The following is a 24,003-nucleotide window of genomic DNA, read 5'->3' on the forward strand; positions in this document are numbered from 1 at the left end:
ACTGGGGTGGGGGGGGGCGCACTGCACCACCAATGTTTATTATGTTGGGGGGGGGGGCGCACTGCACCACCAATGTTTATTATACTGGGGTGTTGGGGGGGGCGCACTGCACCACCAATGTTTATTATACTGGGGGGGGCGCACTGCACCACCAATGTTTATTATACTGGGGGGGGCGCACTGCACCACCAATGTTTATTATACTGGGGTGTTGGGGGGGGGGGGGGGAAGGGGCGCACTGCGCCACCAATGTTTATTATATTGACCTTCTACTACGCATTCTGCATTAAAGAATGCTATTATTTTCCCTTATAACCATGTTGTTATAAGGGAAAGTATTACAGTGAATAGACTTTCATCCTAGCAACCATGAGTGAAAATCGCACGGTTCAACCGGAAGGATGGATCCGGCATTCCGGTATTTTGAATGCCGGATCTGGCACTAATACATTCCTATGGGGAAAAATGCCAAATCCGGCATTCAGGCAAATCTTCCGTTTTTTTTCGCCAGAGATAAAACCGTAGAATGCTGCGGTTTTATCTTTTGCCTGATCAGTCAAAAAGACTGAACTGAAGACATCTTTTCTGGTATAGAGCCCCTGTGACGGAACTCTATGCCGGAAATGAAAAACGCTAGTGTGAAAGTACCCTAAAATATTACGTTTAAATCCCCCCTTTCCAAATTTTACATATAAAATATATAAACAATAAATAAACATATTACATAGCGCTGTGTCCGAAAAGTCCAAACTATTAGATTTTTTAAAAATTTCTCCTATGCGGTGAGCATTCGCCATTTTTTTTGTCACCTTGTCACCCCAAAAAATAGGCTAGGACTGTTCTATTATGGGCCGAACGTTTCATAAAATGCGAAATGCATGCGGCTTTTCTTGTTTTTTTTTTTTTTGCACGGTATTGAGTATCGCAATACTTTTTTATGGTGACGAAAGCGAATCAAAACTTTGGTATCGAAACAACCCTACGCCAATCTGATCGGCGTAGCGTTGTCACGATACCAAAATTTTTATTTGGTTTTGGCGAATAAAAATTTTAATTTGGCTCCTAAATTTTTCAGTTCAGGAGCCGATGGCTACTAGGTATTTTTTTTAGTCTGGAGCACTGTGTTGGTGGGTCCAAACTGACAGAAGATGGGACACTACATGACAGCAGAGACAAAAGTAGGTGGGGCCAGCAGTACTGTAGTACAGAACAAAATACTGCCCCAACAGAACCAAATACTGCAGTACAGAACAACTGCCACCCGTGCCACAGTATGAAACTGTATCATCGTTCTGGCAATACAGTTGCATTCAAAAGGCCAGCTACCGGCCATGTGGATAAGTGTCTAATGCTTCTACATGAATTATTGCTAAGAGCATCATATCTTTATGTACCTGGCCGGCAGCCATGAGGAGGTTTTGGGTGGCCCCCTAGGCATCAGCCTACCGGGAAATTTCCCTCCAGGGTGTGTAGCCAGTCCGCCCCTGCTTTTGTGTGTCTGCATACACAGTTTCAGTAAAGGGCCCCCCCATACATATTGGTGTATAGTTTCAGTGGGTTCTAACCGCCAGAAGTGTCTGGTTCACACATCCCTTTTCGGCACACCAAACGTGTGGGGGTGTCGGAAGAGAGCTGTTGTCCAAACAATCATTTGGTGTAACACATTTGAATGTGTATGGTTTGTTTTACAGTCAGGAGAGCAGAGGCGGAGGCACTGTCCTCGTGAATACACCGGAGTTAAAAACTATGGCTAATCAGAGTTAGAAGAGAATACACTGGACACAAAAAAAATTGTGCACTGTAGAAGCTAATATAAGTGCTTTAGACGGGCAGAGAGATGCACTTTAAAGGGGTTATCAACCCCTATAATGCCCCCCAAATACTCGAGCACCTCACACAGACTGTACTTGCATCACTCCTGATGTCTGCACGTCTGCTGCTGTATCTTCTTGTCGTGCAGGTAAAAATATAGGGGGGGGGGGGGGGCGCAATCGATAACAGGGCGCGACGGGGCCGAGCCTCCCTAGCATCACGGTAGGCTCATCCCAGTCGCGGCTTGTTATTGGCTGCCCACCCCGTTGCCCGATGTTTTGATGCCTTGCGAGCATCACAAGCAGGTGCCGGGGAGCGAGGTAAGTACAATCTGTGTGAGGGGCCCGAGCATTTGGGGGGGATTATAGTGGTTGGATAACTCTTTAACATATTTTATAAAATAATGTGTACATGTGTGAATAGTGGCAGTCTTCTTACTCAAACATCCATTTTGATTATTTTATTTTCTATGAAAACATGTATTTGTTTATGTTTTTTAGGATGATGAAATGAAGAGCATTACTGAGCGGTTAATGTATGATATTGTTCATCCAATGCCACCTCCATCACAGGTACTAAACCCTTCTGTTCTTCTAGATCTGCCACTTGGTAGAGCGCTTCAATTCACACGAGACTCTTAGGTAATATTAAAATATATTTTAATACAGTAAATGGCATCCCAATCTTCTCTCAAACTTGTCTCAGTACAACAACCATATCTTCATGTTGAAGCCGTCACAGCAATCCGATGATCAACGAAGGTTTATGTCCATAACCACCGGCGATCAGCTGTTATTATTGTGGGCAGTTCTGGGTATAAATTTCCTCTGCAGTAGAAATGTGTATTACAGGTGAATGGCCATCCATGTAATGCATGGACAAGCCCAGTCGGACACAGATAGAACCGCTGTTTGCCATGGTTCTCCACTCTAACCTGTGGTTCATCCCTACCGTGATATGCCAAATATAAAGATAGGATTTTCTTCTTTCATATCTAGCTCTTATATTCTAGTCTTAGTGTTTTATGGCATGTTACATACATCCTTGACTGGATACTTTTTCTTTATTCCAGGTACAAAACATCTTAACTGTTCTGCCTGACACTAGCCTTTGTGACTTCTAAAATTCCTCATTTTTACATCCATAGCTGTTGCTGAACCAAATGTAGATCACCAGAGGTTTTTTTTAGTGATCAAAGTTTGATTCAGTAGGACGATAAGGGGTCTGGGTGTTGTGGTCATCATACAGATGCTGATATTTTATATTATTCTTGTTCTTTTAAAATGATTTGTATTTCAATTGTTCTACAGTACTTGCTGTAGAGTCTGTCCAGCTCTTCTACATTACTGGCTGTGTTGGTGCACCTGACATAGTTGGTGACAACACACTGCTCTTGGCTGCTGTTTTAATTCAAGGTAACCAAAAGGCGTCCTATGCCTTCAAAGTGGATTTGTCATCACACTATGCTGCCCAGTGTAAGGACAGCCTAGTACTGGACAGGTCCGCTGTCCAGCACCAAAAATATAGTGCTATTTGACTAATGGATGCAGTTAGAGAATGTATTGGGTATGTAGTTACTTTATGGAGTCACTTCCCTGAGGCGAAGAGGTGTCTGGTGCGCTCCTCATAAATATGTGCCAAGTGTATTCTCGGATATAATCATTCCTATTAGCGAAATACCGCTTTTTTGTGAGCAGCATAGTCTAATTGTGAGATCTGCTTTAGTAATATATATATATATATTTGTATGTTGCACCATCATTTGGCACGCCTATTTTCAACCTTATTATGACATTTACCTGAAAGCACTGGCACATACCATTCCCTTTTAATAGTTGCTTTTTTTTTCTGCATTAATCCACAGCATTTTATGAGTCGCAAACGTGGGCATGAAGTGGACCCAGATGCCAGTACTTCTACATCTTCAGACACCTCAACAACCCAGTATGATAAGAGAACGAAAAAAGTGACGAATTTATGAAATTGTAGCATCTTTATGTAATATTTGTATTCTTTGTACAGTGATCAGGTATTACCATTTTAATTTTCAGCGTTCTCTGTATGTTACTGCTGACACCACACAGAAAATAGAGTAGCTATGTTTGCTTCTTAGAGAATTTTTAAAAAATGTAGATTCGTAGAAGAAATTGTATTATTTGATACCAAGAAATCGTGCTTTGTGTATGACCTTGTTCAGACAAACATAATGTGAGCGTGTTTCAGGGTCTGTATTACAGATCCAAATCCGGGCACGACCCTGGGTATAATGATTCCAACTCACAGCTCTTTGGGTTTTTAGGCCACTTGTTGGGTCGGGATTTGCAGCTGCAGTATAGACATTAAAAAAGCATATTTTTGCTGCTGTCTGAGAGAGTCCTGCCTCTTCTTTTGTGGAAAAACAAATCACATGGCTGAATAGTAGTTTGTAGTGCAGTTTTAGGGGTTGTTTGGTCTTGTGGATGAGAAGTTGAGCAACTTTCTACCTGTACTTTAGTGTTTTACTTTATTTCAGTTTTCAGGGTGTTTGCTGTCAGTGCATAGAAATATACTTAGTTTTTTTTTTTTTTTTTAACTCAGTACGGTTTGGGTCATAGCTGAGAGAATGCTATAGTCACATGCAGCCTAGGAAACACTCCGTGGGCTTTTTAAATCAGAAGAACAGTGAACCTAGAATCCAAGAGGTTCAGATCTAGAGTGACTCCGTTATAGCAAACTCTGAGCTGTGAGAAGTAAAAGGAATGTGTCATCAGAAAATAACCTATAGTTTGTCATGTTTTTTTATTTTTATAAAATATATATATATATATATATATATATATTTTATATATATATCAGAGTGTGGACACATTTTGGGCCTAGTGACCAGTGTGAAATGATTTAAGGATTTATTTATTTTTTTAAATACCGATGGATGTGGAATTTAAAAGTCACAAAAATCCCCCCCCCCCCCCCCCCCCAAAAAAAAAAATATATGTTGAATATAAAACTTGATTTAAAGAGTACCTTTCATGGGTCCAGACTTTATAAACAAAGTATCAGGGTATGTAAATCAGCGGGGATCTAATAGCGCTTACAATCTTTTCTGGGTGCCACTCTGTTCGCCCGATGTGGCACCCGTTAAATTCTCCCGCTCTGTATGCTAATTTTCGCAGTGGTACAGGGAGGAGCAGACTGCCCTGTTTCTCAATGGGCGTCTCCTTCTCCCTGGCTGTGAGCTGTCCAATCACAGTGGAGAGAGTCACAGCCAGGGAGAAGGTGAGTTGTTGGGTTTTTTTTCTCCCTGCCTGCGACGCTCTCCGCTGCGATTGGACAGCTCACAGCCAGGGAGGAGACGCCCATTGAGAAGCAGGGCGGGAGAATTTCTGAAAAAATAGTAAGCGCTATTAGATCCCTGCTATATGCCCTACATACCCTGATACTTAGTTTATAAAGTCTGGACCCATGAAAGGTCCTCTTTAAACAATAGGTTATAATACGTTCAGTTTCTTTGCACATATTTGCATTCTCTGGAAACAGGAATATTCTCACTTGCTGACAGCAATTAGGGATCCAAACATGTTGAGACCTTGAAACACAAAGAGGGGAATTTATGACACCCTGCACTCCATAATTCTGGCATCACAAATTATCAAAATAGGTTTTGTGACTTTGGGCTGAATTGCACAAAAAAATTGCAACTTTTTTTCATTTTTACATCTCACTTCAGTTTTGAAAAGTGTGAGGGAAAGTAGTCATGGTTAGCTATGTTAAAGCGGCTCTGTCTGCAGGATCAACCCTTTTAAACCAGACATACTGGCTGCTCATCATGCTGATTAAAACAATATCTTTGTTTTGTCTGGATGCTAAACGGCTGCAGAGAAATCCGTTTTTATTCATATGCAAATTAGAAGTTTGAGCACCAGGAGGCAGGGCTGAATCATTTGAGCACTAAATGGGCCCTGGTGAAGAACCTTCGGGATATACCCTGAAATAAACAATGCCGGTCGAATCGCCGGAAAATCCCTGTAGGGGTCCTACCTATACTTCTAAAATGTAACCCTATATTAATATCATTAAAACCAAAACCTATACTAATAAGGTTAAAACTATCAGGCTATGTTTGGGAAAGGTTGATGATGCACTATTTTAAATTGCAGAGCTTTATTCAGGGAATTAATCCTGTGGTATTGTCACAGGGATGAATAATAGTATTGTGGAATGATCCACAGAGTTGGTGGTATCAGTGTTTGTATACTGTGGCACTGGATGTCCCTATATGTGTACTTATGAAAGGAGCTACTCCTCCCTGCTAAACTGTCACCACAATGTTCACACACCGATGTGGAGTGGGGGCAACCTGTACTGGCCGCACTCCCCACTATTCAAAGTACTGTCACCTAACACCAAGGTGGGGGATTGTTAGGTGTGCGTTTTTAGGCAGACTTAGGGAAAAGCGAGCAATATATAGAGTGTGGTTTCACAAAGCAGAAGCGTTACCAGTGTACAGTCTGTGTGAGAATGTGACCTGGACCATTCAGTATGCATGAGAGGCTGTGGTGTTTCAGTGGCACTTTAGAGTTGGTGCTCCTATCAATGTGTTATGTGACTATTTTATTTACAGGCACTATATTATTATAAAGACACCAGTAATATGTGTTGGCTTATCATAGAAAAAACATACTTCTGTTTGTGATAATGTTATAGCTTGATGTTAAGTGCTTGGTTTTGCATGTAGAGATCCCAGGTTTGAATCCTGGGATTCTGGGAGAGAAGAGACTTCTTTTTTTTTTTTTTTTTTTTTTTTTTTTTTTTTTCCCATTTAGCCCAAAATAAAAGGATAAACTATGATACATATGTACTCATATAATAACAATAAAAGTCCTTACTTTATTGAGAATAGTGTTTTTTTTTTTTTGTTTTGTTTTTTCCTTCATCTTAGAAACATGAAAACTTTTTTTCACGGGCACAAGATATGACTATAAGGCTACTTTCACACCTGCGTTCATGTGTCCGCTCGTGAGCTCCGTTTGAAGGGGCTCACAAGCGGCCCTGAACGCAGCCGTCCGGCCCTAATGCATTCTCAGTGGAGGCGGATCTACTGAGAATGCATCCGCCTGCCAGCGTTCAGCCTCCGCTCAGTGAGCGGACACCTGAACGCTGCTTGCAGCGTTCGGGTGTCCGCCTGGCCGTGCGGAGGCGAGCGGATCCGTCCAGACTTATAATGGAAGTCAATGGGGACGGATCCGCTTGAAGATGACATGCAGACGGATCTGTTCTGAACGGATGCAAACGTCTGCATTATAGGAGCGGATCCGTCTGATGAAACATCAGACAGACCCGCTCCGAACGCTAGTGTGAAAGTAGCCTAAAGAAGCCAGCAATATTTATTAGCTTTTTAGACCTAAAAATATTATTCTCAATATGATAAGGATATAGACTTTTATTATGGGTAAAATGTGGGAGAAAAAAAAAAACCTGGAAGTTTTTCCCAGGATTCAAACCTGGGATCTCTGCGTGCAAAACCAAGCACTTATCACCAAGCTATAGCATTACCACATAGAGAAGTATGTTTCTTCTATGCTTATAAACAAACACATATCACTGGTGTCTTTATAATCATATATTGTCCTTTTGAATAAAGCAGTGATATTTATATTCTCTTTCTAAGCAGATCTCAATGTGGTGAAGCTGTAGTAGATGGTGTATATGATCTGTAGCTGCTAGGACACAGCTGGGCCCCCAGCATGTCTAGCCCTGTCAATCAAGGGGAAGGGGCGTATGTAGAGCACAGGGGGTGTTGCAAAGCAGTGCTCAAAGGATTCAGCCATTCCTCCTAGTCCTCAAACTTCTCATTTGCATATGAGTAAAATGCAGATTTCTCTACAGCTGTTTAGCATACAGACAAGTGAAAGGTATTTTTAATCCGCATGATGATCCCTACCAGGCAGTATTTTTGGTTTTATAGGGTTGATCCTGGTAATAGAGCCATTTTAATTTCACTCACGGTGAAAAACTGGTGTAGCATTTTTACATACGTGCAGTTTGAAACATTTAGCACAAGGTGTGCCAAGGCAGACTCAAACTGACTTCAAATATTACCATCGTTATAAAATTCTCCCCTCCACCAAGATATATAAGGAATGTTGCATCATCTTGTGTTAAGACAAAACGCTATTAAATGCTTATAAGTAGTATTTTTTTATTTTTAGTGGTTTCAGAATAAATTGGACGAAACTGAAGATAATGGTCTGAGAACATTTAAGTTTTGTCTTTTTTCTGGGAAAACTAAGACAACCAGAATAATTTAGAGCATGGTATGACATCTGCATACACAGCCTCATTTAAAGCATATTCTGTCTGCTTTCTGTCAGATGTCCAGATTTAAATCATTAGAGGGAATTATATTAGGTGACTTTTTGTAATCCATTTTGCTTTGAGTTTGTTGGCGATAAATGCACCAAATTGATCAAAAGTCGCGCATTGGAAAGTTTGGCTTTAAACTTTTGGCCTTAAAGCACTTGTGTCTAAAAATGGTACTCCAGTTTTCCAACACATCCCCCACTGGAGTGATTTTGTGACCTTAAAAAAAAAAGTTGCAATCATAAATCTGAAGTGAAACTAACATACCTGACCACGTCCTCTTTTCAAAAGTGGTGATAGTGGTGTAAAAGACAAAAAGTTGCAGATTGTGGTGCAAAATGACACTTGTGCCAAAATTTTTGTGTACTAGGAAACTGCCGTACAAACGTAATATATTTTCCCACTGACTTTTTTTTTTTTTTTTTTTTAACCTGTGTCTCTAATAAGAAAACGTCAATTTCGTATTTGTGTAGAATTGCTGTAAGTAAGCATTTTATCTGATGTACAGTAAGAACAATATTCTGTTAGCTCCAGCTCTTGCACATGCCAACCACCCTTTTCTGGATTCACCCGTGGTGCAATTCAGATTCTGTTTGTTTGAATTCCAACCCCAGAATCTGGAACGGAATATGTGCGAATGGGGCCTGCTGAATCCAAATCCACACACCATGGAAAATATTTGCATAAGATTACATTTTGTGCCATGTGAGAAACCAGTTTTGTCTATAAATCAAACTTAATCATCTTAAACAGAATCTCTCCCACACATGGGAGATAGGGTGCATTTTATTTTTACGGATTTAACATTTGTTTTTCTCTTTAAAATCACCTGTAACAATAAAGTCTTTACCAAGTATGTTGCAAAAATTCTGTGACTGAAAATTGTAATCTGAATGGGGTTGTTTGTGCAGCATGTACATGGATTTCTGCAAGCCCCATTCCAATAAATGGGTCACTGGTAAAAACGTGTACAGTTAAATTGCTGCGGAGAGGGAGGGTGAGAAAGACGAAAAAGCTAATTTAAGGACACAGACACCTGATACTCATAGAAGTCTATGGAGGGGGTGGAAGAATGCACTAAAGCAGTGATCAGCAACCTTCGGCACTCCAGCTGCTGTGAAACTACAACTCCCAGTATGCACACTTGCTCAGCTGTTCTTGTAACTCCCATTGAAGTGAAAGGAGGATTCTGGAAGTTGTAGTTTCAGAACAGCTGCAGTGCCGGAGGTTGCTGATCCCTGCGCTAGAGGGACGAAAAGGCATTTTTCTGTCATAAGATATATTATAAACTTTGATATATTCACCTATACTATTGATTTGTTACATTTCTTGAAATGACCGTTATTATTCAAACTTGCGTAGGGAGGACCACACACATGCTGTCCATGGCAAGAAACTAGTTTCCTCCTGGATGCAGCTAGCACTGGGAGATCTCCATTCTGAATTTTCAGTTTTTCCCAGAGTTTCACTTTAAATTGCACCTCCTAATGTAAAATGCTTTTTTAGTCCTTCCAACAATTTGCTAAGACATATGTTCTTTTAAACAATACAAAGCATACCACCGTCCAGAGGTATCATTAGTTAAACCTAGTGGTGTATGTAAGATAAGTTGTAGTATTCTTGAAGCATCTAATTTTACCATTTGTATAGAAATATAATTTACATAACGGTTGAGTAACTTTGCAAACAGATGTGTTTATCTTCAACTGACATATAGCCAGTATTAGACTACATTCACACGAATGTATGTCACTGGCCGCGTGAACTCTGTGCTGCGGTGCAGACCCATTGACTTAAATGGGTGTGAGAGCACGGACTTAGAAGTCCACGTCGTATCTTTTGGATAACGGACCCACTCAAGTAAATTGGTCTGCACCGCTGCGCGAAATTCACAACAAAGGCGTCCTGTGGATAGGTAATGCATGTTGTTTGTGGAACAAAGTCTTTAATCTAGAGAGGAATGTTGAGGGACTTCAGCATTGAAGATTGTAGCATTGTGAATGCTGCTCTAGGCTATAATAGAGACTGTTCATAACTGCTATAGATCCATACTGTGACATGTGCCTCAAATGTTGTACAAGAGCACCATTTACAACAAATAAATACATAAGGGGAAATGGCATGTCCCTACACATCTCTAGAACCTCTAGAAGTTTTGTCTTTAAGGTAAAAAATGCCTCTGAGACACCATATTGTAGCACTTACAGGTCTGTGAAAGGGAGCCTTAGGGACTTGGTGTGACAGGTCGGCATACTGTAAGTGCCAGCATGTCTGCGTGTAGTTTTAGTTTCACTTATGTAAACCTATTTGTTTTGTTTTTACACTTCAGATAAATGTAAATGTTTTACTAAAACGGGTCACTCGATTGTACACACATTATTTGCTGTGATAATATGTGCTTCATCTTTGTGTCCTGCTATTCATTCTTGGATGCCTGATGTATACATTCCCTCAATAAACTTGTGATTTGTTAATAACTGAGCATGTAACTTTATTTAATTGGAAATAATTGGATGTGATACTGGATTTAATGGTAACCGTTTTAAATTTCCTGTACTCGGGATTGTATTTATTCACTGACAAGCAAAAGGGTAAGGCTATTTTCACACTTGCGTTCGGAGCGGATCCGTCTGGTGTCTGCACAGACGGATCCGCTCCTATAATGCAAACGATTGGATCCGTCCAGACTTTGCATTGAAAGTCAATGGGGGACGGATCCGTCATTTCAACTTCAAACGGATCTGTCCCCATTGACTTACATTGTAAGTCTGGACGGATCCGTTTGGCTACGCACGGCCAGGCGGACACCTGAACGCTGCAAGCTGCGTTCGGGTGTCCGCCTGCTGAGCGGAACGGAGGCAGAACGCTGCCAGACCGATGCATTCTGAGCAGATCCGCATCCACTCAGAATGCATTGGGGCTGTACAGATGCGTTCGCGGCCGCTTGTGAGAGCCTTGAAACGGAACTCACAAGCGGAACCCCGAACGCAAGTGTGAAAGTAGCCTAACAATGTTTTGAACTTTTGACTTTCTGGCTCCATATCTCACCATCCACTACAGCTTCCAACGTGAGACTACCATCATTTTATAGACAATCGTCTTGGCTATCTCATACATAAATTGGACATGCAACTATTTAGCATATGATTAGTTATTCAGATTCTTGTCATGTAACTGCATTGCTACTGTTTTGCTCCTGGTGGTGGAACAATCTTTGTCTTATTGTATACTACAAATTACAACCTGTTCTCACATTCCCTAATAATAGCATCCATCCTTTCCAAAGCCAAGAGATGGAGTCAAAAGTCGGCTTAGGGTACTTTCACACTAGCGTTTTTCTTTTCCGGTATTGAGTTCTGTCCTCGAGGCAAAATACCAGAAAAAAAAAACGGAGTTTTATCCTAATGCATTCTGAATGGAGAGCATTCCGTTCAGTATGCATCAGTTCTGTCCCTCTTACGTTTTTTGGCCGGAGAAAATACTCCAGCATGCTGCATTTTTCTCTCTGGCCCCAAAATCCTGAACACTTGTCGGAATGCCGGATCCGGCATTCATTTCTATTGAAATGTATTAGTGCCGGATCCGGCATTAAAATTGCCGCATTGACGGATCCTTTCTTCGGGTCCGCGCATGCGCTAACCTTCAAATCTGTCAAAAAAATAATACTGGATCCGGTTTTCCGGATGACACCGGAGAGACTGATCTGGTATTTCAATGCATTTGTCAGATGGATCTCCATCCCGATCCGTCTGACAAATGCATCCGTTTGCGTCCGGAATCCTCTGACGCAAGTGTGAAAGTAGCCTTATCCCAAGGTCTATCAGTTCTGGCGTGACAAACATGGCAGTGGAGGTGGCTCGTATGCTTTGTAATAGTGAGTTCACAAACATCCATGTAAGCACCGTGTTACGCACATTACACAAGTATAAGCAAGATATTGCTGCATTTGTGGGAGGGGAGGCTGATTACAAGGCTATTTATACGTACCTGTGGGCCCAGGCTGGATGATTACTAGGCTATTTATAGGCATCTGTGGGCCCAGGCTGATGCCGATTCAGCTGATTTCACCCACCCACCCACCCCTTCTTACAGTCACTTCACATTAGGGTGGCCCCCTTTAGGCTGCCCTACCGCAGCAGTTATGGCATAACTCTACTGCTTGTTGTAGATGGGGTTAGATAGGTTAGGTTCACCACCTTTCTGATAGCCGATCCGACCACAAGTCTGGAATGGTGGACCGAGAAAAGGTGAAGAAGCATCAACTTCAATATTGTCATAAGAAGCGTCAAAAGTTCAAAACATTGTTACCAATTTGCTCGTCAGTGTAGTTGGTGCTAGGTACATTGTCTAAATATTTATTGTCAGGGCCCAAGTTGTCAGAAGTTAGGGCGAACATGAGTAGGTGGGGCTAACGCATAGATGGGGCCACCAATACCCCAGAGGGGCAGTATATTGTGCTACACTGGTATCTGGTTTTGCAGCAAAACTAAATAACAAAGTGCAGCACAATATACTGCCCCAGCAGCACCAAATACCAGAGCACAATTATCAATTGTTGCTGCATCGTTGGGAGAAGTTGCTCTTGAAGGATGTTTTGATGCCATTCTTTATTCATAACAGTGTTATTGTGAGTGAGCCCACTTCCTTGGATGAGAAGCAACCCCACACATGAATGGTCTCAGGATGCTTTACTGTTGGCATGACACAGAGCTTGTGGTAGCACTCGCCTATTCTTCCCTGGACATTCATTTTTCCAGATGTCCCAAACAGTCTGGAGGGTGCTTCATCAGTGTAAATAACTTTACCCCAGAACTATGCAGGCCAATCCCAAATTTCCTGCACAATGTCATTTTGTCCTTAATGCCTCTTTCTCACGAGTTTTCCGTCAGAGTGCAATGCATAAAGCAAACACTTATCAGTCTAACTGAAGCATGACTCGCTCCTTTCAATGGGTCTGTGCACATGTTTTTTCACGCATCATTTCTGCGTTCAGGAAAAATCACAGCATGTTCTATATTCTGCGTTTTTCACACATCTTGGTTCCATAGAAGTGAATGGGGCTTCAGTGAAAAAAAAACATTTGTGTGCAGGAGAGCCTTATATAGCATTGTGATACTGCAATCTTTGACCATGCACCATGCTGTGCTAGCATAAGGGTTATGATTTTATATACACTGCTCAAAAAAATAAAGGGAACACAAAAATAACACATCCTAGATCTGAATGAATTAAATATTCTTCTGAAATACTATGTTCTTTACATAGTTGAATGTGCTAACAACAAAATCACAAAAAAAAAAAAAAATGGAAATCAAATTTTTCAACCCATGGAGGTCTGGATTTGGAGTCACCCTCAAAATTAAACTGGAAAAAAACGCTACAGGCTGATCCAACTTTGATGTAATGTCCTTAAAACAAGTCAAAATGAGGCTCAGTAGTGTGTGTGGCCTCCACGTGCCTGTATGACCTCCCTACAACGCCTGTGCATGCTCCTGATGAGGTGGCGGATGGTCTCCTGAGGGATCTCTTCCCAGACCTGGACAGTCTGTGGTGCAACGTGACGTTGGTGGATAGAGCGAGACATGATGTCCCAGATGTGCTCAATTGCATTCAGGTCTGGGGAACGGGCGGGCCAGTCCATAGCATCAATGCCTTAGTCTTGCAGGAACTGCTGACACACTCCAGCCACATGAGGTCTAGCATTGTCTTGCATTAGGAGGAACCCAGGGCCAACCGCTCCAGCATATGGTCTCACAAGGGGTCTGAGGATCTCATCTCGGTACCTAATGGCAGTCAGGCTACCTCTGGCGAGCACATGGAGGGCTGTGCGGCCCTCCAAAGAAATGCCACCCCACACCATTACTGACCCAATGCCAAACCGGTCATGCTGGAGGATGTTGCAGGCAGCAGAACGTTCTCCACGGCGTCTCAAGACTGTCACGTCTGTCACGTGCTCAGTGTGAACCTGCTTTCATCTGTGAAGAGCACAGGGCGCCAGTGGCGAATTTGCCAATCTTGGTGTTCTCTGGCAAATGCCAAACGTCCTGCACGGTGTTGGGCTGTAAGCACAACCCCCACCTGTGGACGTCGGGCCCTCATATCACCCTCATGGAGTCTGTTTCTGACCGTTTGAGCAGACACATGCACATTTGTGGCCTGCTGGAGGTCATTTTGCAGGGCTCTGGCAGTGCTCCTCCGGTTCCTCCTTGCACAAAGGCGGAGGTAGCGGTCCTGCTGCTGGGTTGTTGCCCTCCTACGGCCTCCTCCACGTCTCCTGATGTACTGGCCTGTCTCCTGGTAGCGCCTCCATGCTCTGGACACTACGCTGACAGACACAGCAAACCTTCTTGCCACAGCTCGCATTGATGTGCCATCCTAGATAAGCTGCACTACCTGAGCCACTTGTGTGGGTTGTAGACTCAGTCTCATGCTACCACTAGAGTGAAAGCACCGCCAGCATTCAAAAGTAACCAAAACATCAGCCAGGAAGCATAGGAACTGAGAAGTGATCTGTGGTCACCACCTGCAGAACCACTCCTTTATTGGGGGTGTCTTGCTAATTGCCTATAATTTCCACCTGTTGTCTATCCCATTTGCACAACAGCATGTGAAATTGATTGTCACTCAGTGTTGCTTCCTAAGTGGACAGTTTGATTTCACAGAAGTGTGATTGACTTGGAGTTACATTGTGTTGTTTAAGTGTTCCCTTTATTTTTTTGAGCAGTGTATGTATATATATATATATATATATATATATATAATCAGGGATGGCCATCCTGCGGCTCTCCAAGTGTTCTAAAACTACAACTCCCACCATGCCCTGCTGTAGGCAGTGTGGGCATGCTGGGAGTTGTAGTTTTGCGACAGCTGGAGAGCCTCTGGTTGGCCATCCCTGATAATTAATTTTATATATATATATATATATATATATATATATATATACATATTACATTTATTTTAATTTTATTTTCTTTGCAGGTTGACTTTTTTTTCTCTGCTTTAAATGGATCTTATGCACGGGCACTGGCCATATGCAGGCACAGACCCATTCACTTGAATGGGGTCCGCGATCCGCATCCGATGGTCCTCATCGCAAATAAGTAGTGCATGCGCTATTTTTTTGCGGTGGAGCGGCATTGACAGAAAATCTCTGTAGTGCTTCTATGGAGTTCCATGCTTCCATTTTGCACCGCACCTTCCAGATTCCGGACCCATTCAGGCGAAGCGGAACTTGCCATGGTATAAAACTGCTAGTTGTACTTGGTCAATGATCACGCAACTAAAGTGGTGCCCTCTTTATTTTGGTTCTGCAGCAGGGTGTATATTGAGGCAGGGTCACATTAATTATGGGTAGCCTCTCCCTATGCTGAGATACAGGCTGCCAATTTGGCATGGTGATAGTCATACAGATGCCGGATATTCTCCTGTGGTATGTCATTCCAAGATCTGTTAACTTGGACTCATAATTCAGCCGAAGTGGTTGTAGGCTGCTGTGCATGGGAGATCTGTCAGCCCATCCAGTCCCAGACATTGTTGATTGGGTGAAAGATCGAACTGGCTAGCGAAGCTGCTGGACTAAAGAGCATCTTATGTTTGCAGGTAGGGCTGAAACGATTACTCGAATTAATCGATTAACTCGGCACAAAAAAATCCTCAGATCAAATCGATGATTCGTTTGTGCTATGTGACCACAGAGTGTGAAAGAAGAGCTTGCTATTACACTCTGTGGTCACCCGCCTGCTCGCACAACGCTGCTTTGGATCCTGACGTACACACATCGTCAGGACATTTTAGTTCACTGGCGCTGCAGCTGGACACGGATGGGGAGTGGGGGGAGCTGATGGCAGTGGGAGGGTGAGAAACTGATGACATGGGGGAGCTGGTGGCACTGGAGGATAGTGGAGCTGATGGCACTGGGGGGGAACTGATGCACTTGGGCTGATCACACAGGGGGGAACAAAGGGTTTAGGGACTGATAGCAGGGGGTCTGATGAGTTTTTATAAAGGAAAACAGTCTATTAATTCATTTTTTTCTTATTAGAGTACTCGATTAATCGTAAAAATAATCGGTAGAATACCTGATTACTAAAATAATCGTTTACTGCAGCCCTATTTGCAGGCATTGTGTTGGTGGTCTGGATATGTACATGACTCAGACTGGGACCAAACAGCGGGGAGCATGTGAGTGGAACTTTTCTTTAGGTATTGCAGTACTGGCCAGATGTAAAAGTTGCCAAAATCTGGAATAACCTTTTAAGATGTCAAAAATTTTGCCATATGTCACACTCTGTGGTACAACAATTTTGGGGGAGATTTATCAAACTGGTGTAAAGTAGAACTGTCTTAGTTGCCCATATCAACCAATCAGATTCCACCTTTCATTTTCCAAAGGAGCTGTCAAAAATGAAAGGTGGAGTCTGGTTGCTATGGGCAACTAACCCAGTTCTACTTTACATCGGTTTATAAATCTCCCCCTTTGTCTTTTTTCTCACACTTTACTTACTTGACCAGACTTTCTAGACCTAAACTTATGAAGGCTAGTATAGCCATCATACCTAAATAAGGCATCCATCGGTAAGCATCCTGGAAATTAAAGAAATACAATATCTCACCAAAGCGAGTACACCACTCAAATTTTTTAAAATATTTAATTATATCTTTTCATGTGACAACACTAAAGATTTGACACTTTGATACAATGTAAATTAGTCAGTGTACAGCTTGTATAACAGTGTAATTTTGGTGTGCCCTGAAAATAACTTAACACAAAGCCATTAATGTCTAAACCGCTGGCAACAAAAGTTATTACCCCCCAAATGAAAATGACCAAATATTTTTTTTTAATCAGATAGTTTTTATTAAACATTATTACATAATTATACAAAGAAATTTTTACTTTCTTTACATAATATATGACATCTGATCACATAATAGACAAACAGAGCCATCATGAAAACCAAAAAATTGAAAAAAGAAAATGAGAGAAAAAAAAGAAACCCAACCAAATCCCCCCACCCCCTAGCAAAGAGATGGTCCACCCTCTACTCCGGGCACCTATCAGTCCGTATATAGAAAGAAAACAAAGGTTTCCTTCCTGTCCGTATGAAGAGCCTAGTAGCAATTAGTGCTATCCTTTTAATTCTGTCCGCAAACGCATGTCTCGAATTATCATCTTCTTGTATTTGTGGCATATATTTCCTTTTTAGATATACCCCCCTTTCTAGGCGTAATATGTCGGTCACTCTATTAAAGAATTCTGCCAGCGAAGGGAGTTTAGGACGGATCCAGTACCTGGCTTTCAATTTACGAGCTTGAAATAATAGACGTTGCACCCCAAGGCACATTTCCCGGTCTCCAGTGATCATCATTCCAAAAAGACAAGCTCTAGGAGTGGCTGGTATCTCCACCCGATATATGCGTCCTTAATATTTTGAAGCACCCCTGCCCAGAAGCTCGATAGCTCCTCACATTCCGAGCGATGCTGGTCCCCGCCCACACCTCGGACAGGAATCATTCACTCTAGCCCCTATTTTGAACAGAAAGGACGGGGTTCTATATACCCTATGAATCAACATCAATTGAGATACTCTGTGTCCCTCACATACTGATAGCTGCGTGGTTAAAGCCAGTATTTCACTCCACTCCTCATCTGAGACGGCACCTACATTCTCCTCCCACCTCTTTCTAACCGGAAGTGTACCCTCATCCACGGATTTTGCAAAAAAGATTCCTGTAAATTGAGGAGATCAGCCCCTTTGTAGAGGACCTAGTGAGAATCTGATGCAGGAGTGGGAGATTTACACGTCATTGGAGAGTACCTAGACTGTGTCTGAAACACGTGCCTCAATTGTAAAAATTGATAAAAAGCGGTACGGGGAAGGGAGAATTCTTCCCTTAGCTGCTCAAATGACTTCAGTTCCCGTCTTTCTGCAGCTGATGTAGAAAAATCACTCCCTTCTTTTCCCACGGGGAAACCCTTCCAATTGAAATATCTCAGGCAACTGAAGGTTATTCCAGAGTGGTATAACCTGAGTACAGCCTGTTATGGACAACATCCCTCAGCATTTTTGCCAGACCTTACTGATCAGGTTGATAGTCGGCATTCCCACGGCACTAACTGATAAACCACCCTGTTCCAATACTGCTCTAGGGGATTTACATTTTATAATGTGGGTTACTAGTCTTGCCGCTGCTCCTCCACTTCCAGGAGTCCGTCCTTATCCCCCCAAGTGCTGCATCTGCGAAGCAATAAAATAGAGCCAAGGGTTAGGAAGAGACAATCCCCCTGATTTGAAAATGACCAAATTGTGCCCAGTGTCAATATTTTGTGTGGCCACCATTATTTTCCAGCACTGCCTTAAAGGGGTTCTACACTTTCACTATTTTATGTTCCCTTCACTCTCCCCAGCCATGCCCTGCTACTTATCAATTTACTTGCTGTGCCGATTCAGATAGCGGTCACGTGACCTTCCTCATCCAGGAAGCATTTCTCGTGCTGACGTCATGACTAGTTATTCCTGCATGCCCTTTCTCCGTGGCAGTGGATACAAGTCGTGACATGACAAGCGATGGGAGGGATGGACTTCAGCATGAATAGCGCAAGCGCGCTTCTGCGCTTGCGCTGCTTTTACCCCTACTCTGGTTCCAGAAGCAGTGGGGGGCAGAGTTCACTTTCTCTGAAGCTGTATGGGAGGAAACAGGAAGAAACAGCCCGGGCTGATGAACAGAGGGTGTAGTGGCTGAGGCTTCACTAACAGGAAAGGTGTAGTAGGCGTTTACAAACTGGCTTGAATTGGAGATGCACAGAACTATGGGAATTGTTTGGATGCAGGTTTTTTTTTTCCTTACATTTTTTAAAGCAGTTTTTTTGTCCGGTTTTAACACAGATTTTCATTGGGAATTGTGGATGTGGAAACTGCATCAATAAATGCACAGGTCACTTATTTTTTCTGCTGTGTTTAAAACCGTATGTGAAAAAAAAATTAAATTTTTGAATTATCATACGGATTCCCCATTTATTTCAATGGGGAAGATATGCATGCATTTTTGGCACTGAACCTGTGCCAAAAATATACAGTATTGTGTGAACTCATATGTACAGCGCTATGGAATGAATGGCGCTTTAATAATAAATAATAATAATAACATACCCTTAATACAATACTTAACAGCGCTATAAGGGAATATCAGCAAACCATGAAAAAATTTGCCTTTTTGTTGGGAGGGGGGGACCAATAGCTCTGAAAACACAGCTGATTGTTACTTATGAGCTGTACTGTAAAGTCAGTATCTGAGTTCTGTAATTGAATGTCATTTAAAAATTTGTATATCCATCAAGTTATTCAATAAAATGCTGTGTAGCGCAACCTGCAGTTTGTTCTTTTTCTTTGTTCTGTGTCTACCTAGCTGAGGTGGTTACACATGCTTCTTTTCACCCTTTACCTGTCACCAGTTTTATCTTGTTAGAAACTGTGACAGTTACAGGGAGAGGGCTGCAGCAGGGAGGACACACCCTAAGAGCTGCAATATGGAGAGAGTTGTAGCAGAGAGTAAAGATTCCCCTGAGAAAGGACATGCCAAATTCAAATAAATCTATGATAGCAATGAATGGGAAGATCTTTGGATCCCATGTGAGGTACAGGGCTGGTTCTAGTTTTGTTAGAAAGAGATTATGTACTATATGATTTTTATTTTTTACATTAATAAGGGGATAACCCATTTTAGAGTTCATATGATTTTTAGTTGCTCTATTTTTTGTTATTTACAGTGTTCATCCGACAGGTTAGATCATGTGGTATTTTTATAGAGCAGGTTGTTATGCATGCGACAATTCCAAATATGTTTTACATAATAAAGCATTTTTGAAAAAAAAGATTTTTTTAGTGTCTCCATATTCTGAAAGCCATAGTTTTTTTAAAAATTTTGGGTGACTGTCTTATCTAGGAGGTCATTTTTTTCAGTATGAGATGATGGTTTGATTGGTACTATTTTAGGGTGCATATGACTTTTTAATTGCTTGGTATTACACTTTTTGTGATGTAAGGTGACAAAAAATTGCTTTTTTGACACACTTTTCACTTAATTTTTTTTATGGTGTTCCCCTGGGGGGTTAGGTCATGTGATATTTTTATAGAGCAGGTTGTTACGGATGCGGCAATACATAATGTCTACTTTGTATTTATTTATTTCACTTTAGCACAATAATAGCAGTTTTGAAGCAAAAAAATATATCTTATTTTAGTGTCTCCATAGTGATAGCTTTTTTATTGTCTTAGGTAGGAGACAATATACAGTTTTATAGCAGTTTTGAAGCAAAAAAAAATCATATTTTAGTGTCTCCATAGTGATAGCTTTTTTATTGTCTTAGGTAGGGTCTAACTTTTTCTGGGATGAGGTGACGGTTTGATTGGTACTACAGGGAGTGCAGAATTATTAGGCAAATGAGTATTTTGACCACATCATCCTCTTTATGCATGTTGTCTTACTCCAAGCTGTATAGGCTCGAAAGCCTACTACCAATTAAGCATATTAGGTGATGTGCATCTCTGTAATGAGAAGGGGTGTGGTCTAATGACATCAACACCCTATATCAGGTGTGCATAATTATTAGGCAACTTCCTTTACTTTGGCAAAATGGGTCAAAAGAAGGACTTGACAGGCTCAGAAAAGTCAAAAATAGTGAGATATCTTGCAGAGGGATGCAGCACTCTTAAAATTGCAAAGCTTCTGAAGCGTGATCATCGAACAATCAAGCGTTTCATTCAAAATAGTCAACAGGGTCGCAAGAAGCGTATGGAAAAACCAAGGCGCAAAATAACTGCCCATGAACTGAGAAAAGTCAAGCGTGCAGCTGCCAAGATGCCACTTGCCACCAGTTTGGCCATATTTCAGAGCTGCAACATCACTGGAGTGCCCAAAAGCACAAGGTGTGCAATACTTAAAGACATGGCCAAGGTAAGAAAGGCTGAAAGACGACCACCACTGAACAAGACACACAAGCTGAAACGTCAAGACTGGGCCAAGAAATATCTCAAGACTGATTTTTCTAAGGTTTTATGGACTGATGAAATGAGAGTGAGTCTTGATGGGCCAGATGGATAGGCCCGTGGCTGGATTGGTAAAGGGCAGAGAGCTCCAGTCCGACTCAGACGCCAGCAAGGTGGAGGTGGAGTACTGGTTTGGGCTGGTATCATCAAAGATGAGCTTGTGGGGCCTTTTCGGGTTGAGGATGGAGTCAAGCTCAACTCCCAGTCCTACTGCCAGTTTCTGGAAGACACCTTCTTCAAGCAGTGGTACAGGAAGAAGTCTGCATCCTTCAAGAAAAACATGATTTTCATGCAGGACAATGCTCCATCACACGCGTCCAAGTACTCCACAGCGTGGCTGGCAAGAAAGGGTATAAAAGAAGAAAATCTAATGACATGGCCTCCTTGTTCACCTGATCTGAACCCCATTGAGAACCTGTGGTCCATCATCAAATGTGAGATTTACAAGGAGGGAAAACAGTACACCTCTCTGAACAGTGTCTGGGAGGCTGTGGTTGCTGCTGCACGCAATGTTGATGGTGAACAGATCAAAACACTGACAGAATCCATGGATGGCAGGCTTTTGAGTGTCCTTGCAAAGAAAGGTGGCTATATTGGTCACTGATTTGTTTTTGTTTTGTTTTTGAATGTCAGAAATGTATATTTGTGAATGTTGAGATGTTATATTGGTTTCACTGGTAAAAATAAATAATTGAAATGGGTATATATTTGTTTTTTGTTAAGTTGCCTAATAATTATGCACAGTAATAGTCACCTGCATACACAGATTTCCCCTAAAATAGCTAAAACTATAAACAAACTAAAAACTACTTCCAAAAATATTCAGCTTTGATATTAATGAGTTTTTTGGGTTCATTGAGAACATGGTTGTTGTTCAATAATAAAATTAATCCTCAAAAATACAACTTGCCTAATAATTCTGCACTCCCTGTATTTTGGGGGCATACGCCTTTTTGATCGCTTGGTGTTGCAATTTTTGTGATGTAAGGTGCCAAAAAATGGCTTTTTGGCACAGTTTTTTTTTTTTTTTACGGTGTCCACCTGAGGGGTTAGTTCATGTTATATTTTTATACAACAGGTTCTTACGGACACGGTGATACCTTATATGTATACTTTTTTAAATTTATTTAAGTTTTACACAATAACAGCATTTTTTAAACAAAAAAAAATCATGTTTTCGTGTCTCCATATTCTGAGAGCCATAATTTTTATTTTTTTTGGGGTGATTGTCTTAGTAGGGGCTCATTTTTATTTTTATTTTTTTATTTTGTATTTTCAGCTTGTCGGTGCGGCTATGGCTTTTTTTTGTTATAGTTAATAAATCTTTATTAAGAATATAGTTAACCATAACAATAAAGTAAGAACAGTAAGGTTAGCAATAGGGTTCGCAGGTACTGTGCAATATGTTCATTTATAATTATGTAGCAGGAATGAGCTGTTATAAGGCAAAACAATCATATTATGTGGGCTGACTGTTAAGGAAAGTCTCTCAGGCTTCAAAAAGGTATCAAAAGTTCCTGAAGGACATCCACGCTTTCCAACATTTTTAATATTTATCAACTGTGCAGCTTTCTCAAGCTGAGATCTCTTCAAACCTATAAATCTGATCCACTTTATTTATCCATTGGGACATGGATGGGAGATCCGTAGAAATCCAAAACTTTTGTATAAGTAGGCCGGCTGCACATAAGAGAGACACAAAAAGTTGTGGTGTGATATGGGGAGAGTTAGTGGGTGAGATCCCCAGTAATGCCAATTGTGGAGAGGTAGGAATAGATGAATGACATATTTTTTTGCAATAAGTGAAGATCTCTGACCACTAAGTCTGGATTGGGGGCATGACCACCAAATGTGAAAAAAGGAGCCTCTTTGCTTAAGACATCTCCAACAAGTGTCTCAGCCATTTTGGTTATAGAAACATGTAATGTCTGGGGTTCTATACCACCTTGTTACGATTTTGTAACCATTCTCCTGTGTTCGAACGCATCTAGAATATTTATGGGGTGTCATATAGAGTAAGGATATCTCCGATGGAGTCAGGCAAGTCCCCAGGTCCCTCTCCCAGAGGCCAATGAAGGCTGGTTTGGGCCTAAGTACCGGAGTGCTTATTCTTTTATAAATCATAGATATAAATTTAGGAGGAGGTTCAGGCTCCGAGAGTAGGCCTTCAAACCATGTTAAAGGTCGCATTAGGGCTTGTTTAGGTATGTGTTTAGAAAGGAAAGATCTCAAAAAAGAGATCAGAGGAGGGGAGAAACTCAATCCAGGAAGGAGTTTAAGAATATCCCCCTTCTCCAATATCTCACCTCCCTCCTTGAATAAAGAGGTAAGTTTCGTTATGGAGAAACGTACGGAGTTAGAAAGACTTTCTACAAGTGCCTGTGGGGCGTGAGCTATAATATATTTTATTTGTATTAGGGGTGAGGGTAAGGGGATTGCATTCTGCGAGGATTGGAATCATTTCTATGATAGAAGTGTTGACTTGATCAATGGGTTATAAAGTTTATCAGATGAGGGAAAATCTTCTGCTCCCACCAGAAGGTTCATGAAGGTAACTTAAAACTTGATTTTTCCATTGAGACCCATGATCTGTGTTGAGGTAGGAGGAACCAACTTACAACTCTCGCTAGCAGAGCTGCTTTCCCATATAGCTCTTGATCAGGAAGACCTATCCCTCCAAAAGATTTGGTCTTACTAAGAGAGTAATAGGTTTGATGTGATCTTTTCCCAGTCCATAGGAAGGTTCTACTATGATGTTTTAAAGTGTTATAGTACGCTTTAGGCACCGGGATGGGTAGGACTTGTT

At 41.5% G+C, this 24,003-nt stretch overlaps 1 protein-coding gene across 2 annotated transcripts in view; it reads left to right on the top strand.

Annotated features, from left to right (window-relative positions):
- CHEK2 (checkpoint kinase 2) overlaps positions 1–4,583 on the top strand; it is a 131,503-nt gene extending 126,920 nt beyond the window's left edge. For both annotated transcript variants that reach the window (XM_040416536.1, XM_040416535.1), the window contains 2 exons: positions 2,313–2,384; positions 3,677–4,583. In XM_040416536.1, the coding sequence (XP_040272470.1) occupies positions 2,313–2,384; positions 3,677–3,793 (189 nt within the window). In that variant the 3' untranslated portion in view covers positions 3,794–4,583. The remainder of the gene's footprint in view (positions 1–2,312; positions 2,385–3,676) is intronic.
- Positions 4,584–24,003: the final 19,420 nt, after the last annotated feature.

Source organism: Bufo bufo, chromosome 2, assembly GCF_905171765.1.
Source record: "Bufo bufo chromosome 2, aBufBuf1.1, whole genome shotgun sequence".
NCBI lineage: Eukaryota > Metazoa > Chordata > Amphibia > Anura > Bufonidae > Bufo > Bufo bufo.